Consider the following 16,618-nt stretch of genomic DNA (forward strand, 5'->3'; position numbering starts at 1 on the left):
ATATATATATATATATATATGTATGACTTTTTGCTCTTTGATCTCGAAACGAAGTGAAACATAAGCCGAATCTATGTTTGTTCTTTGGTCCCAATTGTCATGCTTGCAAGCAACATCAAGGCACAAAATAAAGTACACGTATGGAAAGTTGGAGTTCATTCTTCACTTCTGAAAGACGGACAAATTAGATGAATAAAGTAACACTTTTTTCTTCACCAGTAGAAAAAAGTGTATCCAGAATCTAATAGAGCAGCTTCAGATTCATTTTCCTACAAGCCATATATACAAAGATTCTGAAGTATCACACTGAAAAACGAATACAAACCTAACTCAATACTAACCTAACTCATAAACCCAAAACCCCCAACTCATACACCAACCGACTGTCAATGTTACCCGCAAGCTGCAAAGTGACGAGTCCACCCAAAAGTCCAAGCTACCAAATAAATCGCCAACTGATCTTCATGGATTTCTCAGCTAGGAGGGGATTGACCAGAAGACCCTTCACATCAACAATAAAAAATCTCACGGCCCCCACTAAATCTGGATGATTGACTGTGGAAAAACATACATCAATCAGTAAGGTGCACCACCAAACTGTCAAGAAAGGCCACAAGAAAATCTGTTACAGACCAAAATGAAGTTCTCTGTATCCTTGCATTAAATATTAAGGATCAAAAATGAAGTTTACCAGTTCTCACATGGCATAGTCCTGGAGATAACGTGGATCACTTTGAAGCCCTTTAGTAAGACATGCTACTGTTGATTCAAAACAGAAACTGCAGGGCGTGGTCTAACAACATTCAGCACACCTCTAGCTGTCGCCTGTTGAGAGAGGAAGAATGAACTGTTAGGAAAATGCAGTGCAGAAAGTGAAGTATCTAGACCATCGTCTTGTATGAGATTACCTCAAAGAAGGAATTGAAGTTCAGACGCATCAGAAAACGCCTAAGAAATGGGGCTCGTTGACTCCCTACAAGCCTACTACTGCGCAGTATCGTGTACAGGGAGTTCGATTTCTTGTTGAATTCCTGAACAAATAAAAAGAAAGCCAACTTGAAATAAGTCCAGAAAAGAACTCAAAAGAGTTCATTAGGTGAATTTCCGAAGGCAAACAAAAACTAGATATGCTCGGGGGTATCGGTATGTCCGTACTACACAACCAAGGAGTCTTGTGAAAGCCAAAATTAAACATACAGACTCAAATTAATAATGGCTAGTCTCTTGATAGAAACAAATAGATAGGCAAGGGAGTAAATTCACCGGACAGTTTCAGTAATATGTGGAAAACATTCTTGCCAATAATTAGACAAGATTTTTTTTTTTTTTTTTGGGAATACCAACTTTTACCAAAATTTTGACTGCGCAGATAATCATATAGAAACTTTGTAGGCCAGCACCTCTATAATATGTTCCAGTTCAGATGTATTTGCACTGCTTTCTTGGTTCTCAATGTTCCAGCAGAACCGAATGCAAAGTTTCATTATGCTGTCAAGTATCCTTGATAAAGAGCCAATGTCCAAGAAAGATTGTGAAATTAGAGCGTTTAAGTACCTGTAGACAATTTTAGAACTACATCAGTATTACTCTGAATCATGGCCATTTCACAACTTAGGAATCATACAAGAAACTACAGACACTGTGGAAACAAGAAGCAGTGGTGATTCCATGACAAATAAGACAAAGTTTCGAACAAGTAAATTAATCAATTGATAGCTGACTAAACCTGAATTGCCCTACTGTTAAAAGAGATAGCCAGTATAAATATTAAGTGGGGAAAGGTGTCTCAAAGACCATTTCTATCCCTAACAAATTCTTCTGCATGTGGAGCTCTTCTGCTCTAAGGCTTCAGCACAATCAGTAATAGAGGACATCTAACCAGAAAAATAAATGGAACTGAGGAACTTTAAGCATAGAAAGCAAAACTAGACTGTCTAAGTGGGTTCTAGAATGGCTTTCCTGTGGTTACCGTTGATTTAACATTGATAATAACATGCCTCAACTGTTTTCTTAAGGGGTTCTCATTGATAGTGATTCTATGCATATACATAAATTTTAACAAATGACAGCTATTCATAAGTAATATTACAAAAAAAAAAAAAAAAAGACAAAATAGACATTAGAAGTATGCAATCACATCCACCTAATCAGAAAAGTAAACTTACTCCAGATGGACGCCTACAAGTCCATTAAAGTCATGAGAATCTTGGATATGAGCTTGCAAAACATTCCATTGGGATTCTATCACATCCACCTAATCAGAAAATGTAGATTTAGGATAGAAGCAATCAGAGTCATGAAAGTAAAAAACTTCTACTCATGGTTTTCTCTTAAAAATTATGAAAACGCAGAAGTGAAAGTGTATGAACAATCATGACCTGTATATAAAATTGAAGATTTCTGATCAAGAAAGCCATATGCTCTCTAATACGCCACATTGGTCTGCTTCGCTGCCTTCGCTGTTGTGATACTGAGCAGTTTACACGATCATTCCGATGTGTGGCAAAATCTGTGTGATCCTGATGCATCACAGAGGCCCATGATTTCTCCAACTCCATTTGTGTTCGCTTGAGCCTTAGCAAATATTGGAAAACCCGGCAGTACCTGGGTACATTCACAGCATTTGTGAGTAAAACAAGGTCAACAGTTCAGGAGTAATCAAGTATTTGAACTGTTACAAGTTTCCCTGAAAAGGATTGTTTACCTCCTCCCAAGTACAAAGCATATAAAATAATAAGGACCAGTTCCAACCTCAACAGACAAAACCAAAAGATAGAACCAATGACATGCACAAGTAGAACGAGCAGTGGACTCTTACTTAGAGAGCACTTCTGGGGTAAAAAACAACTGTAAGGGCCAATCAACGAAGTATTCAAGAGCGATCCCATCCCAACCATCAAGGGTTATATCTGAAGAAGCAATTGATTGTAAAGCGCCTGAACTCCCATCTGTCCTTGGTACATCTACTTGGGAAGATTTAATAGTCATCCCAAATGAAGGCATCCTAGTAGGTACAGAGAGATAGTTGAGTGATCATTGTTTATGAAATCTCAAGTGAAATGACTGATAAGAAAATGGCTAGTAAAATATCAAACCTTAAGGATACTCTAGAGAAATGTTTGTCTTCCTCACCTATAGTCTTAAGAGCAGCCTGCATTGGAAGTTTCCAAACCACAAGAATTCAATCAGAAAATAAAGGATAGTGATGCAACTAGGTGAACTAATACATCCATGAGGAATCATACTAATCTTACCAGCTGGAAAGGGACCATAAGATCAGCCTCCGCGGTTGACTGGCGAGGAGGTAGCCGCATCAATTGGCGACTCTCTTCAAGAAAACACTGGCATATTCAATCATTTACAGTTAAGACATATCTCAATGGGAAACTCTACCAGATATAATACTGCAGTTGGTACCTCCTGCACGTCTATCTTAAGAACACTTTTAATTGTTCAGGGTAAGGATTACATTCTCGCTGTCATGAGAATAATAGTTTAAACAGGTACTGGAAACACAGAAGGAAGCAATATTTAGATATTTTTACACCCTTACCTGAAAGAAATCTCCTTTTGCTAACAGAAAATAGTCTTTCAGTGCCTTTAGATGACCATTCAAGTCAGCACGTACAACCACAAGCTGCACAAATTGAGGGAATACAGTAAATTTTTGCTCTTAACATGGAAGGACCAAGTTTGTCATATTCAGCACCTGCCAAAGATGGCTGGCAGCAATAGCCCGTATTGAGTCTACTGCACATTCAAAGGATCTTTTGTGGAACTCGGATGATTCCTGCACATTAAGAACACAAGTATAAGAGCCTGTGAAGAACTATATATCAGAAAGTAATAATTTTGAAGCAAATCAAATGCAAACTATCACCTAAAACAACTCATTGCACACAGGGGAGATAACCAGCAAGAAAAACAAGCAATGATAGTACCCAAAAAAAGAAAGCAACCTTTAGTTCCAAAAGCATAGTTTCAATCTTATCGGCCTCAGACTGTGGAAGCATTTCTTCTCCAATCAACTCTTTCTCAACAAAAGGGTCTTTGTGAAATGGGAAACGTCCTGAAAATCCTTGGATTTTATGAGATCCCCTTGGCACCTGCTGATGTAAAACATCATCCTGAAATCGAAAGGCATGACTTGGATTGCGAAGAACCCTGATGGCCTTGCCAGCAAACAATACTGATTCCGCGACACGCATCTGGATATATTCGGGAAGCATATCCTACAAAAAGAAACAGAACAGGACATAAATTATAAGTAACAGCAAGAAATTTCCAAATTTTGGTTTCTATTTAAGGCTGCTAGTAATAAAATATTGAAGTCCTTGTGACCTTGAAAAGGTGACAGTGAGAGTATGATTAGGGCATCATTACTGCCCAAAAAACTAGCACACATCTAGTCTTTCAAGATAAGAAAGATCCATCAAGATTCCCTACATATCTATCACGTAAATACAATAATGTAGAGTCGAAATTACCAAATAGATATGAAATCCCAAGTGCCAATCTGATGTATCGTCCGTTGACATGCGTGCCAACTTTTCAGATATGTCTTGATGAGATGAGCCATGCTCTACATCCTTATCTTCCATCCTGAAAAGAGTTACAACCAACCAAATAAATCACTTCAATTGAGTATAACTCAAAGTGGAAGGCTACATATCGGAAGGAAAAAAAATACAAGGCCTTACTACCTCCTAATGAAAAACTCTCCATGCTGGTCTTGGAGGATCCCATACACCATCCATGCTGCTAGCTGGTTATACATGACCTGATGTGCATGCCAGAGAAGCCTATGCTACCAACACAGAGAAAAACATATATTGGATACTAAACAGCTCAGAATTCATTTTGCTCAAGTAAAAATTAATGCATTTCAGACATCATTAAATCATAATGTATAGTTCCTTGCATACACATTGTCCCACTGACAAGAAGAAAGTGGTGTATGTACCTCTGAATGCAGGTTTGCAACTCCGGCACTCCACAATGGCATCTTTTATGCAAAAGATTAAGCAGCTGACCGCCACGAATGTCATCCCTCTCAATCTCCAGTATGAGCTCATACAACGGCGGCAAAAGCACGAAAAACTAGCAAAAATCCAATTAATCATAAGAACCAGAAGCAGAAACCATCAACACACAGCAACATTGCAGCATAAAAATCCGAAAAACCAAACCTTAGTGAGGCCTTGAGTCACAGTTGCCAGTATGGGAATGGACTCTGCCAACAATTTCTGCTCAATGTGAAGAACCGCCGACCTATAAACCGAGAGTATCTCCACAATTCCGTTGGCAATGGCTCTCCGGTACACACTCGGCTTCTCAATTTTGCCGGCGGCGACTGCAGGACTCGGCTTTGCGGACCTTATCCAGCTCAAATTCCGAGACCTGGTGGCGAAGCGGTCAAGCTCTCTGTAATAAAACCCTAAGGTGATGATTCTCTGTATGAGATCCCTGAAATTTAAAAGTAGAGACGATTTGGTGAAGAATTGGAAGAGTTAGTTGAATTGAGGAATTGAGGTTGAAATTAGGGGTACCTTTCGCTGGGTTGGATGAAGGAGATGTCGGGAGCGAGGTTGAAAGTAGGGTGGTCGGAAATGGGGGAGTCGATTCCGAGAGAGGTGGAGTGCTCCCTCTCGTCGATTATGAGATCGCCGGTGTAGCCCAGTAGTGCAAGTAACAACTCGTGTAGCATTGCTTCGTTTTGGGTTCAACTCTGAACTTAGGGGTTTGGGTTCAGTGAGTACCACACTGGGGAAGAAGAAGCCTCAAACCGGAGGGGAAAAATGAAGAGAGCGCTTTGGGCTTTTCTTTCAAAAGAAATTGAAAACTTTTAATTTTTTTTTTTCTCGGAAAACTTTAAATTTTTTGGGTATTTTCTTCGTACTAAAAAAAAAAATCAAATTTTAGTTTTTCTTTTGATTATATGGGGGCAAAAAAGGAACAAATTTTAATTTGTCGAATGGGAAAAAGAAAGGAGAATTGAGGCAAAATAATACTTAAACAGGTGTCAGTTTCAACGATGGTATTTCCCGATTAGTAACCCCATTAACTGATCAATGATTTATACGTTCGAGTAACAATACTTCGGAACAACAGAGAATTTATTTATGTGGTTATTTGACAATTCTACAGCAGTATCATTGACTCTCAATACGATTAATATCCACTGATATCATGGACACTGATGATTTCGGCAATGATCAAGTTGGAAAACAAATGGCTCAGGCTAAGAAGGACTCGATTGAAAAGACATTAAGAGACAGGGAGGTGCCGCCATGGACAAGCAAATAACTATGAGGTCTATGGTCGCAAGCTTTTTTCTTAGCATCATTTTCCACTTCCTCGTGTGCAAGCTTAATCTTACAACTGGTGTCATATGGTATGCCGCGGCGGGGCTATTGGGATTCGCACTGCTGAAAGGATACACTGTCTTGCTTCAAAAGTTAGGTATGTTGAAGCAGCCTTTCACTCGTCAAGAAAACACAGTGATTCAAATCTGTGTTGTGGGTTCGTCTGCAATAGCCTTCAGCAGCGACATGACGAGTTATTTACTATGGATGAGCCCTCTTGTAGCTGCTCAGGGAGATGCAGGCAACACTTTAATCAACATCAAGAGGCCTTCAATTCCATGGATGACGGTACATGATGTATATTACTTCACAGTCAACTATGTCTGGTTTGTTTTTCAATGGTCTTCGGATGGCTGTGGACAGTGGCGTAGCAAAAACTTGTAATACGAGGGGTCAAAAATATAGTTTCTACTTTCAAGTTAGGGTTTACATTTAAGTGAAAAGTTTATACTCAATAAAGAAATATAGAAAAAAAAAAAAAAGTAAATCTTAATTTCCTTACAAGTGTGACTTAAATCTATAGCACATGGAGGTGTTGCTAAAAAAATTAATGAAAAGTGAAAGAAATAGGAAGAATTAGAGGAGTCAAAATTACAAGGACTTTGTCTAGTACCATTTGGTCTAGTGACATAAGTCTTCTCTTTGTAAGTGGGAGGTCGTGAGTTCGACTCACAATAGGCTAGTTGTTGTAATTGATAAAAAAAAAAAAAAAACATTACAAGGACTTTTCAGGCAAAATTAATCAAAATATATAAGAAATCTATGAAAGAAAAGCTAAGATCGATCAAGGGTCATTCGACCCTAGCTAGCTACACCCTTGGCTGTGGGTTTGCTAGCTTTCCAATTTTTGGTCAAAGCCTACAAACAGGTTTTACTTCGACTTCTAATGACATATATTGGTTGTAGATTAATGCATGATGAACATATCCATGCTCGTTGGAGCTGTGATATCATGGGGAATCATGTGGTCTTTGATTGAACAAAAGAAAGGTATCTGGTACAGTGCTCATCTTTCTGCAAGTAGTCTTCATGGAATCCAAGGTTACAGATAGGCTCATACTTGGTGACGGTCTATGTCATGTTATCTACCATGCTGGTTATATGGTTTTCATTCTCATTAAAAGTCTGTTTATTACCAATAAAACAGAAGAAAAGAAAGTAGAGTTGTCATCGCCACCACCACTATCAATATCCGATATGGAAGCTGGATTGCCCTCATCAGAAACTGAGCTGAGTGAAAACTAGCTACGACGAGGAACGAAGAATTGATCGAGTACTTTTTGAAAGACCATGCCAAATTCCGAGCTGCATGGATTGCTGCTGCTGGCTACATTGCTCTTGCAATCATGCATATCAATTATTGTCCTGCCATTCATGTTCCACCAACTAAAAATGGTATCACGTTGCGATAGCTTACATTATCACCCCGGTTCTAGCCTTCTGTAATGCCTATGGTTGCGGCATCACAGATTGGTCTCTTGCTTCCAACTACGGCAAAATCGCAATTCTCATCTTCAGTGCTTGGCTTGGCCGTGAAAAAGGTGGTGTCATTGCTGGCCTTGCTTCTTGTGGTGTAATGATAAGCATTGTCTCAACAGCCTCGGATCTCATGCAAGACTTCAAGACCGGATACCTAACTCTCTCTTCTCCTCGATCCATGTTCGTTAGCCAAGTTTTCCGGACAGCCATGGCTCCTTTGATATTCTGGTTCTTCTACAAAGCTTACCGAGTTGGTGATCCAACAGGCTCATATCCTGCACCCTATGGCCTAATGTACCGCGGCATTGCACTCCTCGGAGTTGAGGGCTTCGGCTCACTCCCCGAACACTGCGTCACGCTTGCAGTCTCATTTTTTGCATTTGCCATTGCCACTAACATAGTAACCGAGATTTTGAAGCGTTACGAGACCTAGTACAAGATCTACAGATTTGTTCCGAACGCAGTGGTCATGGCAGTCCCGTTCTATCTCGGCTCCTACTTCATGATTGATATGTGTTTGGGAAGCTTGCTCCTTTTCGGCTGGAAGTTATGGAACAAAAAACAAGCCGAGGATTTAGCACCAGCGGTTGCGTCTGGTCTCATCTGTGGTGAGTCTAAGTGGGATGTTCCAGCGGCGATCCTATCTCTTGCCAATGTCAAAGCACCGATATGCATGAAGTTCCTCTCTTGCTCGGACAACGATAGAGTTTATTCATTTTTATCTTCATCAGGATCTAGGTAGTGTTCAAGTGGTTTTTATTTTGTAATACTCGTCATTGAAGTTCTAGTTTTTAGTTTTTAGTTTTTACTTTTTAGTTAATTAGTTTTATTTTTCTTACCAAAAAAAAAAATAGTTTTAAACTTCAATTCCCTACCAATCCTACCATTCACGTGGTAACTCTTTTGTATTGATAATCAAACAATTACTATGTTATTTTTTTATTCGGTTTTCTTTGTTATTTTTTTCTTAAATAGGAGACGTCTGTGTCATTGTCTACAAAATATTCCCGTTCTTCAGAAACCAAGAAACAAGATTATCATGGCGGCTTGTGTTCCTGTTGTTGATCTTCGAAGGACCGACAGAAAGAGAAAGTTGGTGGCTGTGAATGATCATGACGATGATACTCTGCAATCGCAAAACAAGGCGCAAAGAGTAGATGCTAATGAACCAACCCCAATTGCTCTCGACGATCAACCAAACAATCTTGAGCAGACGAATGACATACCGCCTGTGCTTGAAGAAACCCAGTTTGCTGATATTGCAGAGATGAATCTCGGATTGCAGCACTTGCTGCCATTAGTGCTACCAATATTGAAAGTAACCTCGCCCTGAGCTTCTTCAGACATGGTTATTTCCCATTACTTTTAGTTCATTGCATGAACAGAGGCCAGAGGGTATGGCTTAATCATGCAATACAGAAATCATAAAAAAGTAAATATTATTCTCTTAACTTGGAAAAATGTAACATCCTCTACACTTGTGAAGAACCGAAAAAATAAAAATACAATGATCAATCCTACTTCTAGTTCTTTCTTCCACTCACCAGTACAATAAAATATACATAACGCATGATCTCTCTCCTCTCACTCTTCATCGCATTTTCCAAAATGGAAACCAAAAGAAAACGGCTCCCGAAAACAGTGCAAAAATTGAACTCCTGTTAAGTAGCTCTCGTTATTTAGTCTTCATCTTTGTCATATTTTTGCCGCTATTGCTATTGCTTTTACTCTTGCTGTTCTTCTTGTGTTTCTGTCCACTCTTTTTGTGCCCCTCTAATTTTTCATAAGCATTCACCTCCTCAAACTCGATGGGTTTTATAATTACACCAGATTTCTTTACCACCTGCAAATGCATTTAACGTGAAAGATGAGATGCGCACAAATTCAATAGCATCCAACAGTCCAGGTTTCTTATGACACATAGAAACAGAAGCTAAAAGAGTGGTTAATTAATTTTCTACTATAGTTAATATGCAGTGGAATTGTAAGGAGGCACTTACTTCAGGTCGATTAAGAGCTCCAACCATACTTGCAGGGTTGAATTCAGGACCAAGGGGCATGCGGATGCTCTGTTCAAAAACTTCTTTGGACGTGAAAGGGTAGGGCAATGATTGTGTGAAAAGGTTCTGAGACTGCCAAATTCAAATACAAAGGCAAGAACCACTTAGACAGACTTTTGGACACTAATAGAGTAATGAGATGACCTATTAAATAGTTTCCATGCAAATTCAAAGTTCAAATTGTACGAGCCATCATATCTATTTGATGAGAAGTAGGTGGAATTATGACTATTATCCAAAATAGCTAACCTTTTTATTAGGCGGCTTCTCAGAGATAATAACATGTTTGAGATTTGCATCCTTTCTTTGTTTAAGGGTTTCTTCCCTCTTCTTCTTGGCACTATCATGTTCTATCTGCATATAAGAAGGTATTCCTTTCTTTTTCTGTACGTTAGTCCACTGACCCCACCCAGGGAGTAATACAGGCTTTTCAGGTTCGGGATTTTCCTCGTTCAAAATATCCTCTTTTGTTTTCTTGAACTCATCCTCCACATTATCTGCTGCAAAGGCTTGACGAATTAGCTCTTCTTGGGAAGGAAGTTCATATGATGGTTCTGGTACCGCTGAAAGAACCCCATCTACCATTTGTTCCTCACTATCTGCATCACTGTCCTCATCCAAATCCTTTACAGGTTCCTGTAGCAGAAACATATTCAAAAGTTAAGGGCAGCTAATCAATCAAAGAAATAGAGCTGTAAATTTACAAATGGAGAAAGTCCTACTTGCACATTCTGATCAAGCTCAACTGATTGCAGGGGTGCAGGAGACTTCTTGGCATTGGCATTGGCATTTGCGTCATTTCCATTCTTCATCTGTACCCGTTATAATACACTTGTAAATTTAAAACAGTAAAAAATGGAAGGCAAATAATCAATATTCAAAATTATTCATAAAGGAATTGAATCATTAATTCGAAGAATAAACAGAAAATGCAATCTAGAAATAACCTTTCTCCATGTGCCTGAAGCAAAAATAGAAACTTCATGTGTTGCCTGGGGACCTGGGTCTTGCACGCTACCATCAGTGTTTTGCTGAAACAAAAGAAATGGCATATTTCAGGCTCATGGAACAAAATAGAGGCCTCCAAGGAAAGAACAGAACAAGGTTAAGCTATATCACCTTGAAAAAAGAATCCTTATGATTTTCAGAATCTTCATGAAGTAAAACAGGAGAACTGTTGGCATCCTTCATTAATTCATTACTTCTGTATTTCCCAACAGGGGAAATACTGATGGGTTCCAAGTCGTCTTCACTATCACTATCACCGTAATAATTATCTGATCTATTCTTGTTATCTGATTTAGTCTTCTTACTTGATTCAGGAGCCTCCTTTCCATTGAAGACCATTCTCCCACTCGGACGGCCTACTTTCGGATTTTTGCCCCCACCTGAATCCCCCAATTGATTTGCCCATGATTCATACTCTTGAAGAGCAAGTTTAGCTTCTCCAGCAGCTGCCTCATTTTTTTTTTTAGATGCACGTTCCTATGTCAAAACAAACCAAAGAGGCCATTAACTCAAATTTATACATGAAACAATTGCTGATAACATTTTAACAGTATAATAACCAAGAAAGTCCTGGAGTTGATAACTTCAATGGACTGATACAGGCAGTACGTCATGAATCTTTTCATTGTCCCCTGCCTTTCAAATGCATTCGCAATATAATAATGCATAACTTTTTAAAGATATGAAACAGCGAGTAAACACCAAAAACTTACCATGAAAGGTAAACTAAGCACTCCTGAGTTTGGAACTTCATTATCTTCATTTAACAGTTTAAGTGTCTTCTCCTTTGCTTTTTCTAACAACTTTGATGCCCTACCCTCGTCGTCTGAGCTAACATCCACATCATCATCATCACTAGTGTCATTACTGCTGGTGTCACTATCTTTCATCGAATTCATTTTTCTTGTCAGCTGAGCATGAAGGTGCTGCTGTTCAGCTATAGCAGCTCGAGTACCATCATCTTGGACATCTAGACCACGCTCTTTTATGCGCTTTGCCCACTTAGAGCTGCCTTTGTGCCTCAGAGTCATCCGTTCCTGCATCAAATCAAAAGGGGAAAAGAATTAACACATTTCTTTTTGCTTGTGGAATAAAGAACATATCTTAAAGAAGTAATGAATTAACGACCCGATACAATTTATCCACCAGCAATACGGGGAGAAATCAATTACCTTTGCTCGTTCATACTCTTGCTTCATTGCAAGTTCTTTAGAAGCTTCTGGATCCATTTGACTTTGTAAAGAGTTCGCCTTCAATTTATCTTTCTTCAACAAACGATGATAGGTTTTGGATTTGATGTTTTTTATGTGTTTTGACTTCAACTCATGCCGGAACAGAAGGCTGCGCATTTTGGCGATTCGATTCTGGCGGTCCTTTTCATCTTCAGCAGATACCTACCAGGTATCAACAGGAACGAAATCATTCAAGGAATTTATAATGCATTTGGTGCAGGTACATACAAATGTAGTCAAAGAATATCAGACTGCATATTACTTCACAACCAAGATCTATCAATTATCAAATTCTCATTTTAATCATGTCATAAAATTCTAATTCCCAATTGCAGCCTGGCTTCTGCCATTCTCTTATATATGAGTTTAGTATCAGTTCAATTAAATATTTTGAAGGTAGTAGGTGACACTAATGAAGAAACCACTCTCAATTTTATTCAATCAAGAAGACAAACACACCTTATTTAATTCAAGGAGCCTTGAACCATCTTTTCTGTGAGCATCCATAACCTCGTCATCATAAAGTAATGAAGCCATTTTCTTCTCGAACTCAGTTCGAGGTTCAAATTCAGATGCTATTGTTCCCACGGATGAAGGCCCTAGATCCCTATCATCGTCAAAGTATATGGTAGGCGCCTCCCTATTCCTCTTTACGATTGGCTCCCACTTTCTTAACTCTTCCTTTGATTTGTCATATGCTGCATTCCTCTCCAATCTCTGCTGCACAGGCTTGGGAAGTGGAGCTTGAATGGGTGTAGATTTCTTATCCAGAATACGTACTCTCTTCTTAAGTTTGCTATAACCATGTTTCCCTTGGAGAGGGTCCAGAAGGTCTCCAATGCTAAGTGCTCCTTCACCCTCCAACATATCACGAGTAGGGTTATACTCGGACTCGGGATATGCCTCCGACACCACAACATTGTTTATCTTCTTCCTCCTCCCTGACAAAGACATATCCATCAGCAGTCCACTCATTATCACATATCCTCAGGAAATGGAAAGATTGCCTCAATGCATATTTGTTAACACTATGGAGATTCAGAATTTGCAAAAAGAAACAATCTGTCCCGAAAACTCGTGGTTCGAACTCTAAGATTATACCTTGCTCTAAACACAAATGAGTTTCAGCTAAGTAACAACCAATTTAAGCATTTTCTTACCTTCAAAAGTCTCGGCCGGCATTTCTCTGATTCTGCTTCCATCATTTTCCTCTTTAACCTCGTCCTCCGCCTCACTCTCTCCACCGTTCCTGGCCTCATTGTCATCATCAGATGACACATTTTCATCCTGCATAACATACACAAAGCTCGTTTCAGCAACAAAAAAAAAAAAAAACTGAAGATGAAAAATCTGAGCTACTATGCATAAAGCCACTTGAATTAGATAGTGTCGAACCTCGAAGTCCTCAGGTAGCTCATAATCGAGGTTATCGACGGGATCGAACCGGCGGTTCTTCTTGGACTCCTCCTCCGGCAGTCCCTCTTCATACTCATACAGGTCCTGGCCCAAAGCCTCTTCATCGGAGCCAATCTCTTCGTCGGAGTCGGCGGTTCTAGGGTTTAAGCGGTCGAGCTCCTTCCGCAGAGCGTTGGGCAAGCGAGGGCCTTTTCTTTCTGCCTTATCGGCGCTCTTGCCTTTCTTGCTGGTTTTCGGCTTCTTGCTGCTGCTCCGCTGTCTACTTCCGTCGTCTCTGGTTTTTCGCTTGGTCTCTGCCATGTCTTCGTTGCTGTGATAGACGACGACGGCGATTCGCGCTTTGCTTCTGCAGTGACGGTGAGCTGGGAAAACCTATTACATAAAACCTCTCTAATCAATTATATTAAAATTAAAAACGAAAAGAAATAATAGTGATAAATCTCAACTTTGACCCGTCCGGCCCAATAGATGATTCGGATCCGCGTAAACCCAATGGAGATTATAGATTCAACTGCTCCAAGGATCTCACCTGTTTAGGCAGCTAGGCCCATTATTTCATTTATTTTGAATAAAGGCCCAATTTCATAAAACGTTCTCTCTCCGGAAAACAAGTATATTAATCATATTTTCTTTTTACCACGTGTAATCGTTCTAAGGCTATTTGTTAACGCTCTCAAAATTTTTAAGGCTATTTGTTAACGTGATTAGATTTTTTGTTTTTTGTTTTTTGAGAAGAGTGATTAGTTTTCCTTAGCTGAATTCTAAACTGTTTCTGCATTACTGTGTCACATTTGAAGGCTTCTTGTCACAAAATCCACAGAAACACAGACATGCATGGAGGCATGGAGCTTCAACAAAACAGAGATATGATCACCGGCCATCGGCCGCGTTTGTTTGCCTGGAGATGATACTTGGACAAGATTAATTATCTCCTATCTAATGAAGAGTTGTGTTTGGACGTCCGGATATTGAGTAACCAGAAAATTTTAATAATGTCAGATCTTCATATCAAATTTTGCTGAGAAGGTAAGATAAATCTTATCCATTTGGATATGATCGAAAAAGCAGAACGCCTTCGTCTTCGACCTCACTGAGAAAACAAATTGAGCATGTCCGCTGAAGAAGAAAAACTAGGAGCTCGATAATAAGAGAGCGGATCAAACTCGGCCTCCTCAATAAAACAACCTCTTCTCTTATTTGGATTGGGCAGAGAGGATGAGATTCTGTAAGAGGGAATCGATTTCTCGTCCATGGACCTGGACGACATCGTTTTCTAATCAATAACGGTCTCACGGTCTGAACCCAAACCCTCGGTGCTGCTCTTGATCGTCTTTTTTGATGTAATCTTCTTCGTCGGCGTCCTCTTTGGTGGTGAAGCGAGATGGTAGCTTGCGGCGGGTCTCGATGAGGCAGTCGATGACTTGGTCGATGGTGCGTTTGTGGATGTAGAAGGTGGAAACGACCATGAGGGAGGCGCTAAATAAGGCAGCCATGGCTAAGTTGAGAGCGAAGGTTGCAGAGGTAGAAGATGAAGATGACGAGTCCATGGCTCTGTAATTTTTTTTATTTTTTTTTTTAAATCTTCTAGTTATCCAGTTCCAAATCCTATTACACAAAGTCACAAACACAAGATTGGTTTGGAGTTAGCATCTCCTATCCAATCTAATCTAGTCTAATCCATTTTGAAATCCTAATCCAATCTTATCTACTCTACCAAACGTGCCCATCATGTGCTATTTCACCTATTTAATTCAATTGAAATTCTGATCATTGTTACCGGGTTATGTACGTGTATGTTAGGTTTGTCTTTTTGTTAGAATTTATATTTTTATTTTAGTATTGAATCTGGGATTTGGGATCCCAATGAATAAGATATGCTTGTAGAATATGTCTTGTTTTTAAGTATTTAGTCATCATCAGAAATTGTATACCTGATATTACTCGAACCGTACGACAACGTGAACCAAACTTGCTCATAATTTCTATGAGGTTCAGCGTTAGCATTTGTTTTGTGATTCTACAATAACATTACAAATAGAGAGAAGGCCTTTGGGCACAGAAGAAGAAAGAAAAAACAAAACAAACAAACAAATAGAGAGATCATTATATCGATCTCTAGATGAAATGTTTAATAGATTAAAATTAAAGTATGTTGCTGAATCCTAATGTTGAGTGTTATGACTATAAATTATTCTTTTAACATTAAATTCCTCAAATTGTACCGAACAAATCTAATACCAATTATTGAGGTTTTGTCCAACATCAATCTTATTACATATACTAAAGCTCTAGCTGTCAATAAATAGTAATGTCCATATTCATTTACTATTTTGCTCCTAATGTTGTGTTTATTACTATTATGCCCTTCATGCCTGTTTTGTCTCTCTCTCACCACTTCAGTTTTGGGTTTTGGATTGTTCCCAACGAGAGAGAGAGAGACATTTGCACTAATTAAATACTGATTGTTCCCAACGATTTTTTTGATGATGCTGATCATGCTGATCTAATTAAATACTGGAAACATTTGTGGAAACTCAAAGTACCTCCAAAGATGGTTCATTTTTTATGGCGGTGTTCAAATGGTTTTATGCCTTGTAAGGAGGCGCTGTTCCGGAGGAGAATTACATCGGAAGCTGGATGTTTTAGGTGTTGGCAAGCTACGGAGTCGCCTTTGCACGCATGTTGGGAGTGTGGGTTCGCAACTGCGGTGTTGGAGAGGGCGAATTTCTACTCCAGGTTAGCTTCGGTTCATTTTGTGAATTTCATCCAGTTTCTTCAGGTAGCAATAGAAAGGCTATCGGTGAATGAATTGATGTTCTTAATTGTCATCTTATGGGTCAATTGGAAGGAGCGAAATGAGGTTCTTCATGGTGGTGCTATTAGGCAGTCTGAGATCATTTTTAATGAGGCTTTCACTTTTTGGTCTGACCTAATTGCTTCCCAATCAAGGGCTGACTGCAGAAGTGAAGGCAGTGTTCTTCTGAATCAAAGGATAGAAAGACATATTGGGTGGCAGGCTCCACATGATCACAATTTGAAATTGAACTGTGATGCTTCT

The 16,618-nt window shown here is 39.3% G+C and overlaps 2 protein-coding genes and 1 pseudogene across 5 annotated transcripts; 1 reads left to right on the top strand and 2 right to left on the bottom strand.

Annotated features, from left to right (window-relative positions):
- Positions 1–118: 118 nt before the first annotated feature.
- On the bottom strand, positions 119–5,831 carry LOC133740281 (gamma-tubulin complex component 4 homolog). Of its 4 annotated transcripts, none has more exons than XM_062168217.1 (17): positions 5,550–5,831; positions 5,190–5,466; positions 4,964–5,100; positions 4,704–4,802; positions 4,488–4,602; positions 3,960–4,232; positions 3,710–3,790; positions 3,554–3,637; positions 3,255–3,341; positions 3,096–3,151; positions 2,819–3,004; positions 2,379–2,604; positions 2,166–2,254; positions 1,401–1,554; positions 909–1,031; positions 702–825; positions 119–555 (listed from the first exon to the last, which is right to left on the bottom strand). In XM_062168217.1, the coding sequence occupies exons 1-16, from the start codon at positions 5,705–5,707 to the stop codon at positions 757–759; spliced, it is 2,214 nt and encodes a 737-aa protein (XP_062024201.1). In that variant the 5' UTR covers positions 5,708–5,831; the 3' UTR covers positions 119–555; positions 702–756. The 4 variants fall into 4 exon arrangements, with proteins under 4 accessions (XP_062024201.1, XP_062024199.1, XP_062024198.1 ...); XM_062168215.1 differs by having other exon boundaries at positions 119–597; XM_062168214.1 differs by having other exon boundaries at positions 692–825.
- Positions 5,832–7,127: 1,296 nt separating this feature from the next.
- Positions 7,128–8,586, top strand: LOC133737843 (probable metal-nicotianamine transporter YSL7; annotated as a pseudogene).
- Positions 8,587–9,266: 680 nt separating this feature from the next.
- Positions 9,267–13,949, bottom strand: LOC133738655 (uncharacterized protein C57A7.06). The gene is made up of 11 exons (XM_062166233.1): positions 13,540–13,949; positions 13,305–13,431; positions 12,604–13,085; positions 12,085–12,306; positions 11,626–11,949; positions 11,024–11,389; positions 10,852–10,935; positions 10,627–10,716; positions 10,154–10,540; positions 9,845–9,976; positions 9,267–9,687 (listed from the first exon to the last, which is right to left on the bottom strand). Exons 1-11 carry the CDS (start codon positions 13,858–13,860, stop codon positions 9,520–9,522), a joined length of 2,703 nt encoding a protein of 900 aa, XP_062022217.1. The 5' UTR covers positions 13,861–13,949; the 3' UTR covers positions 9,267–9,519.
- Positions 13,950–16,618: the final 2,669 nt, after the last annotated feature.

The sequence above is a fragment of the Rosa rugosa genome, chromosome 3 (assembly GCF_958449725.1).
Source record: "Rosa rugosa chromosome 3, drRosRugo1.1, whole genome shotgun sequence".
Classification (NCBI taxonomy): domain Eukaryota; kingdom Viridiplantae; phylum Streptophyta; class Magnoliopsida; order Rosales; family Rosaceae; genus Rosa; species Rosa rugosa.

What these genes read in the sequence shown, in the direction of transcription:
- LOC133738655 (XM_062166233.1), bottom strand. Translation starts at nt 13,860, where the DNA reads ATGGCAGAGACCAAGCGAAAAACCAGAGACGACGGAAGTAGACAGCGG. An exon ending in AAGAGTATGAACGAGCAAAG is followed by an intron (nt 11,950 to 12,084) that starts GTAATTGATTTC and finishes GATTTGATGCAG; the next exon opens with GAACGGATGACTCTGAGGCA. An exon ending in ATAAGGATTCTTTTTTCAAG is followed by an intron (nt 10,936 to 11,023) that starts GTGATATAGCTT and finishes CTTTTGTTTCAG; the next exon opens with CAAAACACTGATGGTAGCGT.
- LOC133740281 (XM_062168217.1), bottom strand. Translation starts at nt 5,707, where the DNA reads ATGCTACACGAGTTGTTACTTGCACTACTGGGCTACACCGGCGATCTC. An exon ending in TTGCAAACCTGCATTCAGAG is followed by an intron (nt 4,803 to 4,963) that starts GTACATACACCA and finishes TTGGTAGCATAG; the next exon opens with GCTTCTCTGGCATGCACATC. An exon ending in AACTGGAACATATTATAGAG is followed by an intron (nt 1,032 to 1,400) that starts GTGCTGGCCTAC and finishes TTATTTGTTCAG; the next exon opens with GAATTCAACAAGAAATCGAA.